This window comes from Nomascus leucogenys, chromosome 4, assembly GCF_006542625.1.
Source record: "Nomascus leucogenys isolate Asia chromosome 4, Asia_NLE_v1, whole genome shotgun sequence".
Taxonomy (NCBI): Eukaryota; Metazoa; Chordata; class Mammalia; order Primates; family Hylobatidae; genus Nomascus; species Nomascus leucogenys.
Window position 1 is genome coordinate 59,482,422 of NC_044384.1, and position 24,711 is coordinate 59,507,132.

Sequence of the window (24,711 nt, forward strand, 5' to 3'; positions counted from 1 at the left end):
CCCAAGGACAGCATCTGGCATGGGCAGGCCCAATTGGCGGCTCTCTCAGGGCTGCTGCAGCTGTGTCAGTGTCCCCACAAGGAGGCTGACATCCAGCCATGACCATCGCATTAAGTTCAGCAGTCGGGCAGGGGAGCAACTGCTCAGAGGCACCTTTGACCCACCACTTTTTTCCCCTCCTACTTTATCTGCCCAGAGCGAGGCTCTCTTTCTAATGTGTACAAGGCGTTGTACCTACGACTCGTGGTCCTGCCATAGAAATGTTTTTTTTTTTTTTTTTTTTTATAACTGAATTAGGTTGCCAAGTTTGAAAAATCAGGAATTTCACATAAGCATCCCTATTTCTGGCTTCTTTTGAAAAACTGAATGTTCTTTCCACAGTGAGCCCACATTCCTTCCTGACAACCATCACCGTTCAGCTGGAGCAGAGAGGGCTCTGCTGGCTTCAGATCCGGACTCGCAGGTCCTCTGCAGGCCCCGCCCACCTGGTGTCACCTGCAGGCCCGGGCCGCGGGATTGGTTTCCACCTTGGAGGTTGCTGACACCCTGTGCCCTCGGCTCTGACTTCCAGCCGGTGGCACAGACGCCTCCAGGGGGCAGCACTCAAGTGCATCTTAGGAATGACAGGTGAGAACATCCACCGGGCCCCAAATTTCTCTCCTCGCCGCTCTTGCCCATTTCTCCGGAGAGCCAGAGAAAGCCGCCCCCAAGTCCAAGGCCGGGCTCCGCAGATGCCCGGCCTCTCCGGCGCGGACAGAACAAAGCCACTGTTCTTGTCAGGGAAGGTAGAAATACTGTGGGCTGCTTCAGAGGCTGCCAGCAAAACTCAGGCAATCTCCTGGGCTGTTCCAATCCATTTATTCTCTTTTTCAAAACAGGAGGAGGAGGTAGAGGCGGGGAGACACACCATCCCTGCAAAACTACTGGCAAAAACTAAGCGGAGCCGGGTGTGGTGGCTCATGCCTGTAATCTCAGCACTTTGGGAGGCCGAGGGGGGCCGATCACTTGAGGTCAGGAGTTGGAGGCCAGCCTGGCAGGCATGATGAAATACAAAAATTAGCCGATTGTGGTGGTGCATGCTTGTAATCCCAGATACTTGGGAGGCTGAGGCAGGAGAATCGCTTGAACCCGGGAGGCGGAGGTTGCAGTGAGCCAAGATTGCACCACTGCACTGCAGCCTGGACAACACAGTGAGATTCTGTCTCAAAATAAATAAATAAATAAACCCAAGCAGAAAAAGAATCACTCTGAAAACGATCACATCCAAGGATAAATGCTCATACAGTTTATGGAATTATCAGCCCAACTTGATAAAATCAGTATTTGAGGAAACTGTGGATGAGCCCCCTGATTTCAATCCCCATTCTGCCAGGTCCTGGTTAACTGAGGTTAACGAAGTAAAGAGCTGTAGACACTATTAACTGCTACCTTAAACCGATTACTCTAGCTTAGCCTACTTTCCACGTACAGATTTTACCATGATGCTTTATCTTGTTTTTCTCTCCCTGGGAATTTTCTCCAGACATTGAAAACAGACATACTAATAAGGCCACTTTTACCTGTCTGATGCAAGAACAGAATTTTCAAACTCAACATTAATGCAACTCCTCAGTCCCTGACAATGGTGGGTGGGAAAGTTTCTAAAAATATGCAGCAGCACAATTATCAGGAAGAGATGAGATACTGTTACCTAATAAAAATGCCATAAATAGAGAATGATGAACTACCATGGGAACTGAATCCATAGAAGAGGACATGCTGGAATGTGGGACAGTAAAAATCACTTAAACTTTGTGTGACCTTGAAGAAAGTCACGATGATCTGTTTTTCCAGGTCCCTCAAACATCACGGTGAGATGTGGCTGTTTCCCAAGTCTTCCTCTCCAGTGCACTGAATTTAGACCCTTTGTGAGTCTTCCTTCTTTCGACAGCCTGGAGTCTCTCTTGAGTCTAAAGGCTGCCTGAGTTCCTCTCTAACATCCTCTAGGCAGTATCAGCTAATGAGACAATGAATTCCATGGAGGCAGCAGTGGGAACAGAAGTACCTCTCTTGGATAATTTAGAACACTGGTGAGCAGAGGGTCAGATCACCCTGGGGTTGGTGTCACAACCAAAAAAGTGGCTGTGGCACTGAGTTCTTGGATGGTTTTCTACAGCTGGTCCAGATTTTCCATGGGCTCACCTTTAAATTAAAAGAATTTCTGCACTTTGAAGAATTTGAAAACAAAGCCATGTGTGAGAATATGAGATCCACTCATATGCCCTTTCAAGAAATAGGTTGCATTCCTTTTTCTGGACTTAAAAAATAAAGCACCTCCTCTTTTTTTTTTTTAGAAGGCATATATGTAAATGATTCCAAATTAATCTTTAGCATGTGCCCATATTGTTCTGATTTACTGAACTTTAAGAATATGTTCATTGTTCTCTGTTAACAGCTTTTGGCAACTTTTTCAGAGATTGAAATATGTGAGCAAATTAGAGAAATGAGTACGATTATTAGATAGTACCATTCAACAAGCACTAAAGATACAAATACCTCTACAATACATAAAAGGAATGATTGTAGTAGATTTTATAATGCCATATAAGGTTTCTTATTTAATTTCATTCTTAATTCTCAAAATAAAATGAAATTACATAGAAGCAAAGTAATATAGTTACCAGAATAGTGTTTTTACATGTCTTTAAGTGTTTGTTGTTGTTGTTGTTGTTGTTTTTAAGGTAATTATGGGATGTTGTGGAAAGAACAGAGACCTGGGTTAGATAAAATTCCGGTTGTCTACCAGTTTGTGATAGTGAGCAAATTACTTAACTTCTATCATCCTTATCTTATTTATCTATGAAATAGGATTGGTAATACTTGTATCATAAGGTTGAAAGGATTAAATGAGGCGCTATGTAAAATTTCTAACATGGTGACTGGGACAGTAGAAGATGCTTAATAAAGATAGCTTTCATTATGATTATTAGCTTTTTCAGGTGATGGTGATTTTAAATGTTTAGGTAATTTTTTAAACTTTAGAAATAGTTGATTTTCAAATGATTAAGACTGCTTATTTTAATCATTTATTTTTATCACCAGATTTATTTTTATTACCCAAAATGTCAATGACTGTCATAAAGATAAAAATTAATAATAATGGGCCAGGTGCAGTGGCTCGCGCCTGTAATCCCAGCACTTTGGGAAGCTGAGGTGGGTGGATCACAAGGTCAGGAGATCGAGACCATCCTGGCTAACACGGCGAAACCCCATCTCTACTAAAAATACAAAAAATTAGCCAGGCGTGTTGGCAGGCGCCTGTAGTCCCAGCTACTCGTAGTCCCAGCTACTCAGGAGGCTGAGGCAGGAGAATGGTGTGAACCCGGGAGATGGAGCTTGCAGTGAGCCGAGATCACGCCACTGCACTCCAGCCTGGGCAACAGAGCCAGACTTCATCTCAAAAAAAAAAAAAAAATTAATAATAATTTAAACCCAAAGTATGAACTGAATTATTTCCCTTAATAGCACATCACATAGGCCAGTGATAGTTTTGGTAACTGGTTTATCTATTCTTCCTAAAAGCAAACTGTTGTTAGATGGATGATCACTTGCATGTTGTCACTGAACTCAGCAGTTGGATTTTATTTTTTATTTTTTATTTGCTTCAGTAGCATTAGCCTTTCCTACCAAGACTCGAACAATCCATTTGCCTTTTTTTCCCTAGAATCTCTCATACATTATAAATACTATATACTGGCAAATATTTCCTGGACAGACATAAAGGACACATAAATCAGTCTCCGTATGATGTTTCTCACTGTAAAGGAGTTTATCTGGTTCAAGACCAGGACATTTATTGCATATCAGGTTTCTACAGTTCAGGCAAAAGTTTGAGGTTAAGGACTTACTGCAAAAAGTCTTCTATTATTCTCAACCATTTTCTTGCTTAGCATATGCAGAGATTTGAAATGGTCAGTGGTACAATAGTTGTGTCTGCATATTTCTCTTGTAGAATATTAGAACAAGGGATTTGCAGTTTACAGAGAAGAAGGCTGGCAAGGTGTTTGGAAATACACTCAGAAACCTGAGGAAATTTGTGGAAAGAGAGGCTTATTATTTCTAGAAATATGTAAGAGTACGTTTTGACTGTACACCTGAGGAATTAATAGATTAAGTAGTTTTATAAAGATTGGGGTTAATAGAATACCAGCAGTGAAGTTTGTCTTAGGACTTCTTAACTGGATAATCAGTGAAGTCACCAGATCCCGGTTAGAGACAGTTCCAAGTTTTACAAAACTCAAGATAACTGTCCAAGAGCTGTAATGGCTTAATCATCTTTGAATAATACCTCTCAATGAAGCTATATCATAAGAAATAAAAATCTACATTTTAAAAAATTGGCTGTAATCATAGGGTGACTAACTGTCCCTGTTTACCCAGGACTCAGGGTTTCCCAGGCTGAGGGACGATGGGTACTAAAACCAGGACAGTCCCAGGCAAACTGGGACGGTTGATCACCCTACCCAATGGCCTCATCTGTCTCATTAAAATATCTGGATTACTTCGTGCCTCAAAAATATCCTCGGCTTACCTGACTCTAGACAGTCAAGAGGCTTTTATTAATTGCCTACGGTATGCCACTTTCTGGAGGTGATATTGTTCAACTGATAGACGAGCATCACTGATTGAAATATTTTGTGGTTTTCATGCTTTGTATCTTGTGCTGATAGCCCCACATGGATATTTCTGTTTCCAAGTTTGTGTCACTTCTGGAGATATTAGCCTGAACTCAGCAAAATAGGATGATAAAAATGAACCTTTCCAGTGAATTCTGTCCTTGTTGTGCTGTTGTCATCTGACTTAGATATACTGGCCGGGCGCGGTGGCTCACACCTGTAATCCCAGCACTTTGGGAGGCTGAGGCGGGTGGATCACTTGACATCAGGAGTTCGAGACCAGCCTGGCCAACACGGTGAATGAAGCCCTGTCTCTACCAAAAATACAAAAATTAGTTGTGCGTGGTGACGTGTACCTGTAATCCCAGGTACTCAGGAGGCTGAGGCAGAAGAACTGCTTGAACCAGGGAGTCGGAGGTTGCAGTGAGCCCAGATCACACCACTGCACTCCAGCCTGGCAACAGAGTGAGACTCCATCTCAAAAAAAAAAAAAAAATTAGCTGGACGTGGTGGCACATGCCTCTAATCCCAGCTACTCAGAAGGCTGAGGCAGGAGAATCGCTTGAACCCACGAGATGGAGGTTGCAGTGAGACGAGATCTTGCCACTGCACTCCAGCCTGGGTGTCAGAGCGAGACTCCATCTCAAAAAATAAAAATAATAATAAAAAAATAAATACATAAATAAATGAACACATAAATTAGATATAGCAAGAAAAGTATAAAAAAGTCTTGTGTGAACATAAATGAAAATTGGCCAAAATAGGTAACAGCCAGGGTCAGACATGGTGGCTTATGCCTGGAATCCCAGTACTTTGGGAGGCTGAGGTGGGAGGATCACTTGTGGCCAGGAGCTCAAGACCAGCTTGGGCAACAAAGCGAGACCTCATCTCTATGAAAGAAAAAAAAATTTTAAAGAGGTAATGAGCAACTTGCTTGCCTTCCTGCCTGCCTTCCCTAAAATACTGTTAAATGCAATACATGCCCTGACATTGTAGTTTGCTTTCACAAAGACTTACTGAATACTTACTCTAGGCTAAACCTTGTGCTACATGTGGGGCTACAGGGATGAAAGAGAATTGGTCCTGCCCTCAGGAACCTTTCATTTAGTACAGAGATTTAGTGTGTGCTGGTTGGTCTCTGTTCTCCCCCTCTCCAGATCTATTCTCTATTTCTTCCCCCCTCCCTGCCTCCAGGAAGGGGGGCTGGATCACTGTGGCTCATTGCTCTGTGGCTTCTGATTGAGTTCAGCCAATGGGAGGCATCATTTTGGCATGGCAGCTCTGGCGGTTCCTGTGCAATTGCAGTTCCCTCCTCCAAGGCTCCAGCACTCACTGGGTTCCTGTATCCAATAACAGACTCCCTTAACTGCCCACTTCTGAAAATACTTTCTTCATAAAGCTATTTTCATAATTTCCTCTGAGTGTGCCTTCTGTTTCCTGTGCAGACCCTGATTCAATAGGAAAATAAATTATTGAAATAGAGGAAGATAAGTGTAATAATAGAGGTATACACAAGTGGAATGGGGCAATAAATGGCGCGTTTTCACACCATCAAGAGTGTCCATATAACAGAGATAAGTAAATGCATCTTGAGCTGAACACTGAAGGATAAGAAACAAATGGGAGAAAGACCTAGAAGGGGCAATATACAGTAAGGAGGAAAAATAAACTATTGTGCATTCATGCAAATGTTAGCATTTAGGACATCTGGAAGCTAGAGGTGAAGTGGAAAAGGAGAGAGTGATAGGAGCTGGGGTCAGAGAGTTTCAGGGTGGGGAAGGTCTTGCAGGACCTTGTAGGTCATTGTAAAGCATTTGGATTTTATTCTGAGTGTCACTGGGGTGTCGTTAGAGACTTTTGAGCAAAGAGGTGCATGCCCTGACTGAACAGTATTCTGTGAACAATGAGAATCAACTAGATGGATTTAAATATGGGTATACCCTGAAAGAAAATTACTTAAGATCCTTGCTACTTGAAGTATGATCCAGGACCAGCTATAACGGCATCAGCTGGGAGCTTGTTAGAAATGCAGAATCCCAAGTCCCTGAGACAAACCGAATCAGAACCTGCACTTTAACAAGATCCCAGGTGGCCCATTTGTATGGTAGAGTTTAAGAAGCATTGGTTTAAAAGATCCCTCTGATAGGAGGGTGGAAGATACATTTGAGACAGAACAGACAAGTCGGAGAGAGGTGGGAAGGGCCTAAAGCAGGGAGCAGTAGGGACGTAAAAGAGCGGACAAATATAAAAGAAGAAAATGCGCAGCACAACGTAGACAATTCCTAAATACCTAAAAAAAATTTTTTTGACATCCTGGCTAACACGGTGAAACCCCGTCTCTACTAAAAATACAAAAAAAATTAGCTGGGCGTGGTTGGAGGAGCCTGTAGTCCCAGCTACTCGGGACTCTGAGGCAGGAGAATGGCGTGAACCCAGGAGGCGGAGCTTGCAGTGAGCTGAGATCACGCCGCTGCACTCCAGCCTGGGCAACACAGTGAGACTCTATCTCAAAAAAAAAAAAAATTGTTTTTGAAATAATTATAGATTCACAGGAGGTTGCAAAGAAATGTGTAGGGAAGAACAATGTACCCTTTACCCAGCCTCCTCCACCATTAACATCTTATACAACTATATTACAATATCAAAAACAATCAAATGACATTGCTACAACCCATAGAGCTTATTCAGATTTCACCAGTTATTAGATGCACTCATGTGTGTGTATGCATATAGCTCTGTATAATTTTATCATAGGTGAAGCTTTGCTACCACGATCAAAATATTCAAGCCATTAGCAGAAGACTTTCTGGTATTACCTCCTTATAGCCACACCCATCCCTCCATCATTAACCCCTGGGAACAACTAATCTGTTCATCTCTATAATTATTCTATTTCACAGATGTTTTATAGATGGGTACGTGCAGTATGTATTTTTGGGACTGGTGACAGAGCAAGACAGGATCTCACTCTGTCACCCAGGCTGGAGTGCAGTGTCGTGATCTTGGCTCATTGCAGCCTCCATCTCCTGGGCTCACGTGATCCTCCCACCCCAGCCTCCTGAGTAGCTGGGGCTACAGACATGCGCCACCTTGCCTGGCTAATTTTTTGTATTTTTGTAATGATGGGGTTTCACCATGTTGCCCAGGCTAGTCTAGAACTCCTGGGCTCAAGTGATCCAACCGCCTTGGCCTCCCAAAATGCGGGGAGTACAGGCATGAGCCACCACCCCCACCAGCTTTTTTCATTCATAATTTCTTTGAAGTTCATCTAAGTTGTGTGTATCAATATTTCACTCCTTCCAATTGCTGAGTTGTATTCCATGGCTTGGATGTACTAGAGTTTATTCATCACATTCAACCCATTAAAGGACATTTGGTGTTTTCCAAGTTTCCAGTTTCGGGCTATTATGAACACTATGAACATTCATATACAATGAATACTTTTTGTATGAATGAATGGAATAGAATGGATAGGATATTTAGTGATCAGCTACTTGGAATGAAGAGTGGCATAAGTAGTAAAAAGTAACCCTCAATGCAATGTGCAGCCAGCAAGTACCACAAAAAGAGTTTATTTTGTTTCATATATATATTTCTATATATACATACACACAATTTATTAATAACCAAATAGTGTCCTTTTCAAATGAAAACAATAATTTAGCATAAACTATGAACTTAAAACCTAAAGTAAAACTTGACAACAGTGATGCAGGATTTTTTGCCCCTTAGCTCAGTTAGGTCTGTGTTCTTATCTTAGGACCAGGAAGAACTAGGTACCTGGACATCAAAGAATGAGTGGCATAGAATTTATTAAGCAAAAAGGAAAGCTCTCGGGAAAGGGTGCGGTCCTGAAAGCAGGTTGCTGGTTGCCCCTTCGTAGTTGAATACAAGAGCTTCTATATAAAACCTGATGGGGCCGAGTTCCCTGTTCGTATAGGACATGAATTCCTGGTGGCTCCACCGCACTCCCCCAGTGCTTATGTGGGCCCTTCGTCCACTAGGGACGTTTTTAGGCGAGCCCCCTGTGTTCCCTTATCTGCACAAAACATGGGTTGGAGCTTCTCCGGGGACCCTTCCCTTACTTTCTGCCTAAAGCAAGCTGGCTAACTCCTTTCAACAATAATAAAGACATACAGACAATGGTTCTCAGTACAATCATTGTAAATATTTAAGTAAACTTACAATGGTGTTTGTTTTGATTTGACATTTTAAAATATATTGCTGTTCTAAAAGTTCTGTGTTTTTAGTTGTTTGGGCTCCTATTCTACAATGTGCTATTACTATTAAGCATTATTGTATCATGGCATTCCTCAAATAGTTTTTAAATTACTTTTAATTTGAAGAAGGAACATTCTATACAGTCATGGAACGTGTCAAAAATGAAAATGAGGCAGGGTGTGGTGGTTCACGCCTGTAATCCCAGCACTTTGGGAGGCTAGGTGGGTGGATTTCTTGAGCCTAGGAATTTGAGACCAGCCTGGGCAATGTGGTATAACGCTGTGTGTACAAAAAATACAAAAATTAGCCAGGTATGGTGGCCAAGCCTGTAGTCCCAGTTACTTGGGAAGTTAAGGTGGGAAATGCTAGGTGACAGAATGAGACCCTGTCTCAAAAAAAAAAGAAAAATGAAAATGATAAAGGATACATATCAGGAAAACATGCATGCTATTTTGTATCATCTACTTTAGAGTAATTCCAGTATAGTGGTTTTTTTGTTGTTGTTTGTTTTATTTTTGAGAAAGGGTCTTGCGCTGTTACCCAGGCTGGAGTGCAGTGGTACGATCTTGGCTCACTGCAACCTCCGCCTACCAGGCTCAAGTCATCCTCCCAACTCAGCCTCCTGAGTAGCTGGGAGTACAGGCGCGTGCCACCACACCCAGATAATTTTTGTATTTTTTGTAGAGATGGGATTTTGCCATGTTGCCTGAACGCCTGGCCTCAAGCAGCCCACCCCCCTCAGCCTCCCAAAGCGCTGGGATTGCAGGTGTGAGCCACCACACCCGGCCCCAGTATAGTCGCTTTTTCTTTTCTGTTTTATTCTATGTTTTAATGAATTTACATGTTACCCAAATGTTCCCCAGTTTTTCTGCCTTCCAAGATCACTCTGGAAGAATATTTAAGAATATACCAAATAAGAATATTCAAGTCCTCCCCTATGGGTGGCAGGAAGAACACCCCTCCCTCAGATGGTATTTAGCGCCTCTGGCTGGGAACTGCTTCCTGATGCTCCTAGGTCAGGGTCCTCTCTTGGCATGATGCTACCACCACAGTGCAGACCCACAACAGGGAGAAGGATGGCCACAGTCCCTCAGTCCCCTGTCTCCAGGGTGTGCACCGCCTGACTCCTAACTCCCCACCACTGACTCTAGGGGAAAAACAGCACAGGGCAGGAAACAATTTTCCATGTCACCAACCTTTCTCTGAGGGAACCTCCTGGCCACCTCCCTTTTAGGACCAGCCCATCATCCACAAAGTGGAAGTCCATCTTCCCTTCAAATCAGAGTTCTTAGGCTGGGCGTGGTGGCTCACGCCTGTAATCCCAGCACTTTGGGAGGCCGAGGCAGGTGGATCACGAGGTCAGGAGATCGAGACCACGGTGAAACCACGTCTCTACTAAAAAAAATACAAAAAATTAGCCAGGCGCGGTGGCGGGCGCCTGTAGTCCCAGCTACTCAGGAGGCTGAGGCAGGAGAATGGCGTGAACCCAGGAGGCGGAGCTTGCAGTGAGCCAAGATCACGCCACTGCACTCCAGCCTGGGCGACAGAGCGAGACTCCGTCTCAAAAAAAAAAAAAAAAAAAAAAAAAAAAATCAGAATTCTTTCTTCATGACATTTCTTTGCAAAGCCCCGGAAACCACAGCTCTGAGACTCTGGCCGTCCCCCAACCCACCCCATCTTCCTTGTCCTCACCCCTGGTCAGGAGAAGCCAAAACATCAGTCAGCCTCCCAGTAATCAAGCCTGGCTTTCTCACCCAGGGCGCGCCCCAGATCAGCCACCGCTTCTTTCAGTGTAGCCAAAAGGCTATTGGAGTCTTCTCAAATGAAAGATTTTATCAAAGGCTTGGAGAGTAAAAGAAAAAGAGGATTATATAATAAAACATAAAACAACAAACACATACACACAAACAAAAATAAATGTGAGATATGATTCTCCCAGAGTGTTTAGAGCAGGAATGTTCTTGGGCATCTCTCTTTAGCCTTCCCCCACCAGCACCCCCCACAAGGCAAGGCCAGTTCACCCTCAGTGTTCACTACTTTGCAGTGTTCATAGAGTATTTGTAATAATTTTAGTAGGCTCCCTAAAATTTCTTTTCTTTTCTTTAGAGTTGCGTCCCTCTCCATTGCCAGGCTGGAGTTCAGTGGCATGTTCATAGCTCACTGAAGTCTCAAATTCCTGGGTTCAAGTGATCCTCCCACCTCAGCCCCATGAGGACCTGGGACTACAGGTATGCACTGCTATACCCATCTATATTTTATTTATTTATTTATTTATTTATTTAGAGACAGAGTCTAGCTCTGTCACCCAGGCCAGAGTGCAGTGACACGATCTCAGCTCACTACAACCTCTGCCTCCCAGATTCAAGCGCTTCTCCTGCCTCAGCCTCCCTACTAGCTGGGATTACAGGCTTGCACCATCTACATCTGGCTAATTTTTGTATTTTTAGTAGAGACATGGTTTCACCATGTTGGCCAGGCAGGTCTTGATCTCCTGACTTCAAGTGATCCACCTGGCGTGGCCTCCCAAAGTGCTGAGATTACAGGCATGAGCCACTATGCCCAGCCTGTTTTATTTTATAATTTTGTTTTAGATAAGGTCTAGCTCTGTTGCCCAGGCTGGAGTGCAGTGGTGCAATCACGATTCACTGCAGCCTTGATTTCCTGGGTCCGAGTGATCCTCCCACCTTAGCCTCCTGATTAGCTGGTACTACAGGTGCATGCCACCACCCAGCTAATTTTTTAAAATTTTTTTGTAGAGATGGGGTCTCACCCTGGTGTCCAGGCTGGTCTCGAACTCCTGGGCTCCAGTGATGCTCCCACATTGGCATCCCAAAGTGCTGGGATTATAGGAGTGAACTACTGTGCCCAGTCTTTTAAAAAATTTTCAAGAGATTGGGCTCTTGCTATATTGCCCAGGCCGGTCTCCACTCCTGGCGTTAAGCGATCCTCCCACCTCAGCCTCCTTGAGTAGCTGGGATGACATTACAGGCACACACTGCCACCCCTGGCTCTAAAACTTCTTCTGTTGCATTTGTACACTTCACCCAATTGCCTCTTTATAGTAATTAATTAGGATCTAGGGTGAAAAAGAAAAGTCAACAGCTGTATATAGTCCTCAAAGTTTTGTACGTATCTGAGCAGTTGTCAGTTGCACAGTGCAGAAGGATGAACTGCAGTCCCTCCACCTAAAAAGCATTAGTGACCATCAGGGAACCGTCAGATGTGTGCCAGACTAAAGCAGAGTGAGGCTGTGCTGGTTGCTCTATTTGTGGCTGCCTGTGCTCTCACTTCTCTGTCTTGCTCTGTGCCTTTGGGAGGTTGACCCTGAGTTGGCATCACCAGGTCTCAGTCTGCTGGTTTCCTGGGTTCCCCTTGAAGGCTACGGCTCCCACGAGGCAACCATGGTCCCAGCTCTAGCTCTCACTGAGCTCCAGAATCATTGTTTCCTCCCCTTACCCAAGTGAGAATAATTATGTTTTATTCCAGGACCCTGACAAATGGACAGGCCAAAAAATCCCCTAGGTATTATCTGATCTTGGTGATCAGGGAGGTGTTTGTTTTGTTTTTTAATGCAGGCACATAATTTTAAAAATTATTCAGTTTCATCTACTGTAAGAAAAGTCATATTAATTCACAATTTTGATTAAAACAAACAAACAAACAACTTCTGTGACATTTTGGCGAACAAGTGGTTCAATATTAAAGCTTTGTCCGCCAGGTGCAGTGGCTCATGCCTGTAGTCTCAGTGCTTTGGGAGGCTGTGGTGGGACGATCACTTGAGGCCAGGAGGTCGAGGCTGCAGTGAACCATGATCTCACCACTACACTCCAGCCTGGGTAACAGAGTGAGACTCTGTCTCTAAACAAACAAACAAATAATAAGTCAAGTTTTTTCAAGCATGGCAGACAATCTGTCTCCTTTGGCCTGGGTCTCTCACTGCCTTTTAGATAAAAATCTGGCAATAACCAAAGAGTTTTCATAAGGCCTGTTGACCTATTTATAAGATATGCATATAATTTACTTCACCATTATAATACCATTATAATAATCTAAATCTATTGTCTTTATCTTCCAATAATCCACAGATTCAGCACACAAGGATTCTTTTTTCCATATATAGGCTGAGTATTCCTTATCTTATACGCGTGACGCCAAAGTGTTTCAGGTTCTGGATGTTTCGGGATTTTGAAATATTTGCATATACACGAGATATCTTGGGGATAGAACCTACGTCTAAACACAAAATTCATTTATGTTTCATATACACCTTATACACTAGCCTGAAAGTAAATTTACACAATATTTTTAATAATTTTCCACATAAAACAAAGTTTGTATACATTAAACCATCAGGCAGCAAGGTGTCCCTGTCTCAGTCACCCACAAGGACAGTCTGTAGTTGTCTTTCATTCCTGATTCCGAATTTATATGCTACTGATAAGCAATCATTTGCTTACACTTATTCACACGTAAGCACTTAGTAAAAAATATGACATATATATCTGGCATGCTCAGAAAAGTTATTTTGCAGCAGAAAGGAGCTGGGAGGGTCCTTTTTTTCCCTTGGGGACACTGAATAAATTGTGTATTATGTGCCTGCATTTTGACCGCGACCCCATCACATGAGGTTAAGTGTGGAATTTTCCACTTGTCTCCCTGTGCTTAAAAAGTTTAGATTGGCCAGGCACGGTGGCTCATGCCTGCAATCCCAGCACTTTAGGAGGCCAAGGCAGGTGGGTCATTTGAGGTCAGGAGTTCGAAACCAGCCTGGCTAACATGGTGAAACCCTGTCTCTACTAAAAATAAAAAAGTTAGCCTGGCGTGTTGGTGCATGCTTGTAATCCCAGCTACTCTGGAGGCCGAGGCAGGAGGATCTCTTGAACCTGGGAGGCAGAGGTTGCAGAGAGCAGAGATCACTCCACTGCACTCCAGCCTGGGTGACAAAGCAAGACTCTGTCTCAGAAAAAAAAAAAAAGGTTAGATTTTGGAGCAGTTTGGATTTTGGATTTTGCATTAAGTATGTTCAAGCTGAAAAGAAAATCCGATTTGCTCGGGACAAACTTAACAAAACAAGTGAGATATTCTGATACTATATATATGCTCCTGTTTATATTTCCTTAATTAATTTGGACTTGGAACAACTTAGCCAATTATGGATTAGAGGATGAGACTTAAATGTTACTATACAATGGATAGAACGATTAATTCCTCTATGTTATCATCAAATACTTATGGTATTTTACCCATCCTGCTGTCATGCAGATCAAGAACCAAATTAAAACACATTTGCCAGGGTCATAATAATGTGGCCAGAATTTAAAGAAAAACTTGATTTTTAATTATGTATGATTTTGCTTGTTTAGTCTACCGATTTCTATTTGCTTTAGCTTACTCAGAAATAAAACGCAGCACTTCGAAGGCTATTGACTCATGTGGGCCTTTATAATGCACGGGCCCAGATGCAATACATCTGGCGGTCTGCTTGGGTTGGCCACTGGATTGAATGAGAGAGAGAAGTCTGGGATGATTCCCAAATGTCTGGATCTGGTGACAGGGAGATATGGCAGGGTGAGCTTGAGGGGAAAAAGCTGGGTTAGGAATTGTTGAAACTGAAATCCCTGAGGGCTGTGCTGACAGAGAGACAGCCAGTAGAAGGTTGCCTTTGCCCGTCTGTGGTTCTGGGTAACTTCATCGAAAGAGAGTTCCAGGCAGTAGAAATAAGAGTACCCAGGACAAAGCCCTAGGGAAGAGAAACATCTGATGGAGGACAGAGGAAAGGAGGGTCAGGAATGAGACTGAGCAGGTGTCATGTGTCTGACACCAGAGCCTGACACGTAGTACGTAGTAGATACTCAGCAAATACCATAACAGAGATGAATCCAAGGCTGGGGGAGGTGGCTCACGCCTGTAATCCCCACACCTTGAGAGGCCTAGGTGGGAGGATCCCTTGAGTCCAGGAGTTCGAGACCAGCCTGGGAAACATGGTGAGAACTTGCCTCTAAAAAAATAAAAATTAAACATTAAAAAAAGAGATGAATGCATAACCTGGCTGCTGGAGCCAACATGGGTTGGGTGGGCATAAAAACCCAGCCCACTCTTACCAGCAGCTAATCAAAAATTTGCCTGGAATTCTGAGGCTCCTGTCCTATGTCTTGGCTGCTCCTCTCAGATCACCTTCTGGCCGGTCCCAAGTCCACTTCCCATGCTCCTTGCTCCCTTCATCCTGGTCTCCCTCACACTTTCCTTTCCCACTCCCCTTCCCCCTGGGGCCCTGGCTCAGCCCAGCACAGGGAGAGCCCTGTGCCACCTATTATAGCTCGCCTGCACCTTTGCGTCTTTCAGAATGGAGCACCTAGGCCGGGCGCGGTGGCTCACGCTTGTAATCCCAGCACTTTGGGAGGCCGAGGCGGGCTGATCACGAGGTCAGGAGATCGAGACCACGGTGAAACCCCGTCTCTACTAAAAAATACAAAATATTAGCCGGGCGTGGTGGCGGGCGCCTGTAGTCCCAGCTACTCGGAGAGGCTGAGGCAGGAGAATGGCGTGAACCCGGGAGGCGGAGCTTGCAGTGAGCCGAGACTGCGCCACTGCACTCCAGCCTGGGCGACAAAGCGAGACTCTGTCTCAAAAAAAAAAAAAAAACAGGATGGAGCACCTACAAGATAACCCTCCCCCTACTCTCCTTTTTTTTTTTTTTTTTTTTTTTTTTTTTTTTACCAGTACAGATTGCCTCTCATAGCATAATTGGGCTTCATTATTATCCTTAAGGACTCTCTTTCTGTGGCGGATTGGAATGGATAAGATAAAGAAGATTGACAGGATGAAGAACCCATCCTGTTTTGCCAGTGAGAAAGGGGTAGAAATAAAAGGATTAGGAGGGCTCAGGCATGGTGGCTCCAGCATGTCATCCCAGCTACTCAGGAGGCTGAGGTGGGAGGATCACTTGAGCCCAGGAGTTTGAGACTGCAGAGTGCTGTGATTACACTTGTGAATAGCCACTGCACTCTAGCCTGGGCAACATATCAAGACCCTGTTTCTAGGGAAAAAAATATTTTTTAATAAATTTAAAAATTAGGGGAAAGGTAACCATATCCTGCTACAAATAAAAGAAGTTGGAGAGGTAAGAGGAGGACCAAGAGCTGATGGCATCATTTACACAAAAAGAGATGCTTTAAAATCAGTTGCTCATCCAATTCCTCAAGGACAATAAGTAAGAAAGAGGATAGCGAGTCACCAGTGGATTTGATCATCATTGGCTTCTTGATGACTTTAGCAAAAAAAATTCTTGTTGGTAGTGAGAGTTAGACCCTGGTGGACTGGGTAGGGGGTTCCTGGAGCATGAGCAAAGGCCAGTGCCAACCAATGGCCCCCACTACACTCTGCCCCGGCCTTTCCCATCTCAGAAAATGGCATCCCCCATCCAAACCTCAAGTCAAGAATCCAGCAGCCGCCCTTGATTCTGCACTTCCCCTCACCTCACAGTGCAGTCCCATCTCCAAAATAAGTCCCAAATCTCACCACTTCTCACTCTCCAAAGAGCCACCATTATCTCTTTCCTGGTGATTAGAACAGCTTCCTAACTGGCTTCCCTTCTACCTTACTTTCCCATAGTCCATTCTTCTCAGGACAGCAACAGTGGCCTTTTAAAACCAGCACATTATCGTTGCCCTTTGGGAAATCCTCCACAATTATCCAGTCTTGCTTCAAAAAATATATGTATTTCCGACTTCTTACCCTGCCCTACTTATAGGATATGCATGTTTCTGATCTCCAGCTAATATCACACTTCTTCTCTCACTGTACGCTGCCACATTTGGCCTAGTTTGTTCCCACGTTTGTTCCCACTCCTCCTGCACTTGCTCTCAGATCTCAGAAGGGGCATGCTCCTTGTCTTTCAGGCCAGCCGGCTTCACACATGTGCCATGTGCACCTCTCGCTCAGAAGGGATCTGTACTTGGTTTGGATCTATTGTTGCCATCTTGAAATTCTTAATACTCTTTGAACACGGGGTCCGTATTTTCATTTTGCACTGGGCCCTGAAAATTGTGAAGCTGGTTCTACTTTCAGGGATTGTATTAGAAGTCTCCTCCTCAAAGAGGCCTTGGCCACCTATCCTCAAGTAGCCCCTCCCCTTCTAAGTTACTCACTATCCCATTATTCCCGTTTAATTTTCTTTGTAACAGTTGTCATGCTTTTATACATTCTGACTTCTATATTTATTTGTGTATTGTCCAGTTCCCTCCCTTTGAAACGCAGCATGAGCACCTACAACGCAGAGACCACTCTATCCCCAGTGCAGAATGTAATGAGTGCCTGATACATTTGCTGAATAAACTATTCCAAGGGTTGAACTTGCTGGAAGCAAGAAAAGCACTATTCTGGGTAAAACGGAAATTTTAAATGTACTTGATATTTATATACATCCTAATCAATAATTAAATTTGTGTAGTACTGGTCTAAACAGATAAATTCTGGCTTCATGATGAAGGTTAAGTGGAATATAATTTTCTCATTTTGTATTCAAACTAGATCTTTTTCATGAAAGGGTTTGAAGTCTAGATTCAATGCCTACTTTTGCTACTTATTTTATATGAAGCTAAAACAATTATTTTATTTTATTTATTTTTTTGAGACGGAGTCTTGCTCTTGTTGCCCAGGCTGGAGTGCACTGCTGCGGTCTCAGCTCACTGCAACCTCCACCTCCCAGGTTCAAGCGATTCTCCTGCCTCAGCCTCCCGAGTAGCTGGGATTACAGGTGCGTGCCAACACAGCCAGCTAATTTTTGTATTTTTAGTAAAGATGGAGTTTCACCATGTTGGCCAGGCTGGTCTCGAATTCCTGACCCAAGTGATCCGCCTGCCTCGGCCTCCCAAAGTGCTGGAATTACAGGCGTGAGCCGCCATGCCAGGCAATAATTTTAGTTTAGTCTGAACTTTTTTTTTTTTTTTTTTGAGACAGAGTCTCGCTCTGTTGACCAGGCTGGAGTGCAGTGATGCAATCTCAGCTCACAGAAGCCTCTGCCTCCTGGGTTTAAGCAATCCTCCTGTCTCAGCCTCCCGAGTAGCCACGATTACAGGTACCTGCCACCACCCCCAGCTAATTTTTGTATTTTTAGCAGAGATGGGGTTTCACCATGTTGACCAGGCTGGTCTCGAACTCCTGACTGAAGTGATCTGTCCACCTCAGCCTCCCAAAATGCTGGGATTACAGGCCTGAGCCACTGTGCCTGGCCTAGTCTGAATTTTTTAAAAAGGTTATTGGTCTACCTTCCAATGACATTGCACTCTGTGTGGCTCAATAAAACATTTTCATTTATAATAACTAATTTGACCTGCTCAGCAATCTCTGAGCGAGATAAAGTAGCTGTAATTCTTCATTTTACAGGTCACATCGAATCATTTCGTACATTCCAGCTATGTGGAAGCTTGGTGGGAATATGTGAATTATAATCACAGAACTTCAGAGCTGGGAGTAACAGTTGGAAATATTTCTTCCAATAATCGCATTTTTTATGAGAGGACGATGAGGTCGACCATGAGACAATCGTGTGGCAAGGAGGTTGATGAAACTTGACCTCTTAAGTCAGTGATCTTTATGTCCATCGGTCCTTTCCAGCAAGTGAGTTAACCAACCTTTGCCTGCAATGGGGGAAATTTTTAATTGAGGATTTACACTCTGCTTCTAAAATTTTGCTTATTATTGTGAATCATCTTCTTTAAGTTTATTAAATGAATGGCTGAATAAATGGACATAAGGAAAGAAGGAAGGGAGAAAGGAAGGAAGGGAGGGAGGGAATGGAGGGAGGGAAGGAAGGAAGGGAGGAAGGGAGGAAGGAAGAAAGGAAGGAAGGAAGGAAGGAAGGAAAAAGAAGAGAGGAAGGGAAGGAAGGATAAGTCTGATGACAGCTGCTATTATATTCTACGGATAATCTATTTAGATTTTTATACTTTATCTTTTGTTTTACTTCTCTTATGCATATTCTCCTCAACTTTTTTTCAGTGGGCCAGAGGAGGAAGACTGCCTCTTGTGACTGTGGAAGGACTTCTACCAGGCTAACACCCCTGGCCTCTCACCCTCCCATTTCTCACCCTGCAAAGCAGAGTGTTATTTGATTCATGTTCTTAGTCTGTGGATCTCAGTTGAGGCGAACTCGTTAGAGATTTGCCCTCTTTCCGTCTTTTTGAGACCTTACTGGTGCAAGACAGCAAATCCTAGCTGGTGTCTACAGGACACATGCCCTCTTAGGTTACATAACTGCAGGGACCACTGTCATTGTATCCTGGAGCTGGTTCTATATAAGACACAGCCTGAGTAGTATACAGGCTTCCTAGTCTGCTCACGGCCAGATGTCCCAGTTGGAAGCCCAGAGGTTGTCTGGCTATGCCAGCAGCAGGATGGGCAAGTCTAACTCAGGGGTGACATATTAGCAAGACCATTATGGCCATGCATCTAAGACGCTCTGTCCAAGCCTGAACTTAGCAACAATAAACCTGACATTTTGAAATCCACCTGATTCCTCTATTTTCCAGTTGATGCCACATGCATCCTCTTGCCATCTTTCTTAATTAAGATGACTTTGCTTCTAAATCTCCTTAATTATCAAGCAGCTATCTATAATATTTTGTAATTCCCTTAAATCTTGAGGATAATGATGTCATAATTATGAAAGTGAGTGGATTCACATGAAGTATTGCTTAATCTTAAGAACAAAAATGGCAGCTGTGAAAACAGATGAAGTAATTAGAGGAAGAGCCTTTTTGGAAGCTTCCAGATATTTTCAAAGTAATTAGTATCAGTTAGCAATAAAGTTCTGTTCTGAGAAATCGCTCTTAAAGGAGGAACACGGATTAAAGAAGAAAACCTGCTACTAGGAAGTAAGCCACTAGAATTCCTAAAAACTGGTTCCGTTTTCAACAAAATTTGGGTCTGTTGAAAAAGAACATGCAGATGCCAGCCTTGACGTCAAACGGGCCCAAACTTGGACGGTAGTAAACTAATGAGCAACAGTGCACAGAGTCAGGGTAGAGCTGGGCAATTTCCTATGACCAACTTTTCCAGGACTCTGCTCTACTCTTTCTGAGAAAAATACCCAAAGTGCTGCCTCTTCCATTGGCCAACCATGCATCTTTCAGGATAGGACACATCTGTTTATAGGTGTGGATTGTAGTCGCTCATAAATTACATTAGGCTGTTTAAAATAATAATAGTTGGAGTTTTGCTATGAGCTGATCTGTTTTCCAACAGAGCTAAGAGGTTTCCAGCTAAAAGAGGGAATTAGTGGGTAATCAAGGCAGCTGACATGGGGTGTGGCTGGGCCTTGAATGTGTGTCACTCTCTGTGCCCAGGCAGAGCAAAGATAAACTCCAGACTGCGTGTTGCTCAGAGACCAGGACCAACGTCATAGGGGGCCTAAAAGGCAGGTGGCCGAGTTCAGAATTGTCAAGGTCTGACCTGCTTAGACAAGTGCTGAGTACATAGTAAGGATGGATTTGCTAGTCTCTCAAAACTTGCAAACAGGGCCCAGGGTGATCTTGAGATTTCAGTTGTCAGAGAGACCCATCATGTAGATTCCAGAGCTGGCTATCATGACTAACAGCTGTCTAAGCTGTTTTTAAACGAATCATTAAGGGCTACATTTTCAGTTCAGCTAATCAAGTAGCAAATTACGGTGCGCCTAAAATACTCATCTATTGCATTATGTATATGCTAGGCTTTATCACTTTAGCTGGTTATATCGCTTCATATACTAATAGTCAAAAAATGCCAAACGAGAAAACAAACAAAGAAAGAACAAAAATGCCACATGACTGTGTAAATACACTCCTTAAACTGTTTTATCTAAGAGTTTACTCACTTTCACATTGTGGCTTATAGTATTTCCAATCTAAGAGACTTATTTTGCTTACATAGGAAACTACATATTTTAAATTGAAAATTTAAAAAATATTTTTAAGGTTTTAATGAGTCCTATCAGAACACATTTGTATAAAGGAAGGTAGCCCAAGGTCACTGTTCCCGATTGTGTATACAGCCTGCCCTCTAGTGTTTTCTTTTAAACAGTACCAAATTTTAGATCATAGTTGTAAATCTCAAAATGTTGGGTTAATAGGATTAAACACTGTGTCATCAAATTGATAGGACACAGCTAAATCCCTGACACGGATGGAAATTAAAGCAGAGAAAAACGAAGGTCCTTCCAGAAGCTGGTGGCAACTTCACTGGGGAGATATTGCAAAGTTAGTGGTAAATATACTATATTAATAAGTTTTGTTTTGTAAATAGAGTAATGATAGAAGAAGAGTTAGTTGAAATGATGTATGTAAAATGTGATAACTATATAATTACTAGTACAGTTGCTAGTTTATGATTGTATTAAAAAGACATTCCAAATGTTGATCAAATAACAGAGGTTTCTGTGGTTGTTTTCTTTTTAAAATAGTAAATACACGTAAATCAGATAAATATCCCCTTTGTGGGAGTTAAAATAATCTAGCTTATTTTATAATTTTAACTTTATTCAAGCATACGGCTATTCTAACTTATTTAACTTTTCTTAGTAAAGTTTTAACCTCTGTATTTAGAATATTTGTAACTAATGTGCATCAAATTAAACTCAAAGGGAAATTCATTAACTGAGAAGAAAAAATTTTAACTGTGCACTATTCACATAGCATAATGGGTTTTATAAGGAGTATGAGAAAAATGTGTGCGGTTGGTTTTGCTTTCTTAAAAAAACATAGCGAACCACGTAGGTAAAAACTCACTTGAGAACATAGAATTTTGGAGGGAAATGCTGGGTGTGGTGGCTCATGCCTGTAATCCCAGCACTTTGGGAGGCCGAGGTGGGTGGATCACCTGAGGTCAGTAGTTCGAGACCAGCCTGACCCACACGGAGAAACTCCATCTCTACTAAAAATACAAAATTAACCAGGCTTGGTGGTGCATGCCTATAATCCCAGCTACTTGGGAAGGCTGAGGCAGGAGAATCACTTGAACCTGGGAGGTGGAGGTTGCGGTGAGCCGAAATCACGCCATTGCACTTGCATTCCAGCCTGGGCAAAAAGAGCAAAACTCCATCTCAAAAAAAAAAAAAAAAGAATTTTGGAGGGAAAAAAATCCCTCTAACAGATTCGAATCCATTCTGTGTTTCAAGATGTTTACAAAATGAAGCTTGGACTCTGAGAGGATGTGATCTATCCTCTCCATTGCATTGAGTTTCAAGTACTTCACATGGCGGGCTTTTTTAACTGTCATGAAGAATTTAAACCAAATAGGGACTAGAATTTGTTTGTTTTTTTAACTTACATTTCAAGCTTCCTTATGTGTCAGGCACATTAGCATAAGTTGTCTAAAGTCATAAGGAAAAATTGACAGAAAAATGCTTTGGAGCCCCAGGTGTTTTCAATTGATGCCAACAGAAACTAACCAAATGGAAGGCATTTGATGCGGGTTTATTTTTCCTTTGCAGTAACAGCGGGAACATGAAGCCGCCACTCTTGGTGTTTATTGTGTATCTGCTATGGTTGAAAGACGGTCACTGTGCACCCACTTGGAAGGACAAAACTGCTATCAGCGAAAACCTGAAGAGTATGTTTGGTTTCTTATCTGTGCTGTGTCCTGTTTGCATGTTGGTTGTCCTGCTGGTATTTATAGTGAGTCGCAGTTGAGAGATAACCATATTCGCTGTTTTCACGGTGAAACGTTCTCAAGGCACTTAAACCAAGTCATCATGACGCCAAACAACTGGGTAAAAATAGAAAATTCCAATCACGTCTCTGCAGGCGTTCTCATTTCCAGATGTTTGTATCATGTAGATACAACTTGCCAATTTTTTCACTGCATTTTTTTGTATCATCCAGATGGTTGGTGTCATCTCAGCACAGCTCTAATGAACAGTGAAATACTTTTCTAGCATTTGAAAAATTTAAACCATTAGAGTAATCTGTGCAATTATTCTTAAACTAGTGAAAGAATGGGCTATAATTACATTGAATCTGGTTGTTCTGTGGCCATTAACTTGCAACTTTTGCTTGGTGATATATGCTTTGGGTACTTAATATTTAGAAGAACAAATTAGCTAAAATGTAGCTGATTTAGGGTCTGTAATTAAAATCCGAGTCAAGAATGAGCTCCTTAGTAGGCCACATTAGCTATTTTGAACAGGGAATGACAATGAATTTTAAACTTACTAAGGGCTTATTAAAGGTGTATAAGACATGTCCATTAGGTTATTAAGGAAGCTTGTATTACATGGGATACTTTCTAGGTCTCATGCCTCCTTATTAGGTAACTGAAGCTGACAGAAAGAGAAATTGCTGACTGTGTTTGAGGTCCCCAGCTGGGCACTTAATATAAATTGTGAAGAAAATACAAAATTTTCTCTAATATAAACACACTTAAGTCTTAAATGAAAGAAAAAATGGATAAATGAAAACAGGGCCTGAGCAAGATGACAAGAATGAGGCTCAGGCTCTACTTGTTTAGGAGCTCACAAGTAAGGAACAGAAGGTATGGTCCGTGTGGCAGCTGGGTCCATGTGGCAGCTGACAGCTAATTCATTATGATCTGCTTTCAGAATATGAGCCTATAAAAGAACAATTAAGCCTCTCCTTAGGAGACATGAAAGGTTGGTGAACTCAGTGTTTTGCAATCTGATCAGATCTCAAAGAAAAAATTGCCACGTGTCTTTTAGGTTTTTCTGAGGTGGGGGAGATAGACACAGATGAAGAGGTGAAGAAGGCTTTGATTGGTATTAAGCAAATGAAAATCATGATGGAAAGAAAAAAGAAAGAACACATCAATCTAATGAGCACCCTGAAGAAATGCAGAGAAGAAAAGCAGGTACAGTCATTGAAAATAATGTCTGTTCTTACACAGATCTGGACTGGAAATATTGCACTTGTTAGTGCGATTGATGAATTACTTATTTTCCTTAATAATAAGTTTTATAGATAGCTGCTTTTATTAGAGGAAAAGTTTGAGGGAAGCTTCAGATTTCCTTGAAGAACATATTTCATGTAGGATAGGCTTCTGCAAGACTCCAACCCGGAATCTGGGGGATTCATCTCTGTTTAAGTGCTGCTTTCTCAAAAATAGATTATTCTTGGTCTCTTCTGAGTTAGGATATTGAGTAAAAGTATTTGAAGAATTTTTTTTACTAGATCAGTGGTCTCCAGAGTTGGTTTTTTGTTTGTTTGTTTTTGTTTTTGAGACAGAGTCTTACTCTATCACCCAGGCTGGAGTTGATTCCAGCTCACTGCAACCTCCGCCTCCTGGGTTCAGGCAATTTCCTGTCTCAGCCTCCCTAGCAGCTGGGATTACAGGCTCCTGCCACCATGCCTGGCTAATTTTTGTATTTTTAGAAGAGATGGGGTTTCACTATGCTGGCCAGGCTGGTCCTGAACCCCGGGGCTCAAGAGATCCTCTGGCCTAACCCTCCCAAAGTGCTGGAATTACAGGCATGGGCCAGCGTGCCTGGCCCAGAATTTTTTTGTCTCTCATTCCTATGACTAAAAAATCTGTTAGCACTCACTCCTAAATATATACATATTAATTTACTTACAAATTAGATACATGAATTGCTACCATTAATATCTCAAGGCACAATATGTATTTAAGGTGAGATTCATCATTAGCGAGTGTGGATATAAGTCCACATTTCAAATAATCTTCTAGATATTTTGAAACTTTTAGCCGACTTGCCAGATCTAATTAGATCACCATAGTTTTCCTTTGTCACATGGCCAATAAAGAGCTCATAATGATCAAGTGTCAGCTCTGCCATTTGCTTTTGGTCCACTTGAGCTTAAATTATTCATTTTTAAAAATCTGCCAA

At 42.5% G+C, this 24,711-nt stretch overlaps 1 protein-coding gene across 5 annotated transcripts in view; it reads left to right on the top strand.

Annotated features, from left to right (window-relative positions):
• The first annotated feature begins 493 nt into the window (after window positions 1–493).
• Window positions 494–24,711, top strand: part of CLUL1 (clusterin like 1) — a 54,879-nt gene continuing 30,661 nt past the window's right edge. The window contains exons 1-5 of one of the 5 annotated variants that reach the window (XM_003262017.4): window positions 494–627; window positions 10,983–11,104; window positions 17,509–17,631; window positions 22,345–22,463; window positions 23,569–23,717. In XM_003262017.4, coding sequence (XP_003262065.2) covers window positions 11,085–11,104; window positions 17,509–17,631; window positions 22,345–22,463; window positions 23,569–23,717 — 411 coding nt within the window. In that variant the 5' untranslated portion in view covers window positions 494–627; window positions 10,983–11,084. Of the gene's footprint in view, window positions 628–10,982; window positions 11,107–17,508; window positions 17,632–21,026; window positions 21,120–22,344; window positions 22,464–23,568; window positions 23,718–24,711 lie in introns of those variants that run through there. The other 4 variants (XM_012506256.2, XM_003262016.4, XM_012506258.2 and 1 more) reach the window with 4 other exon arrangements.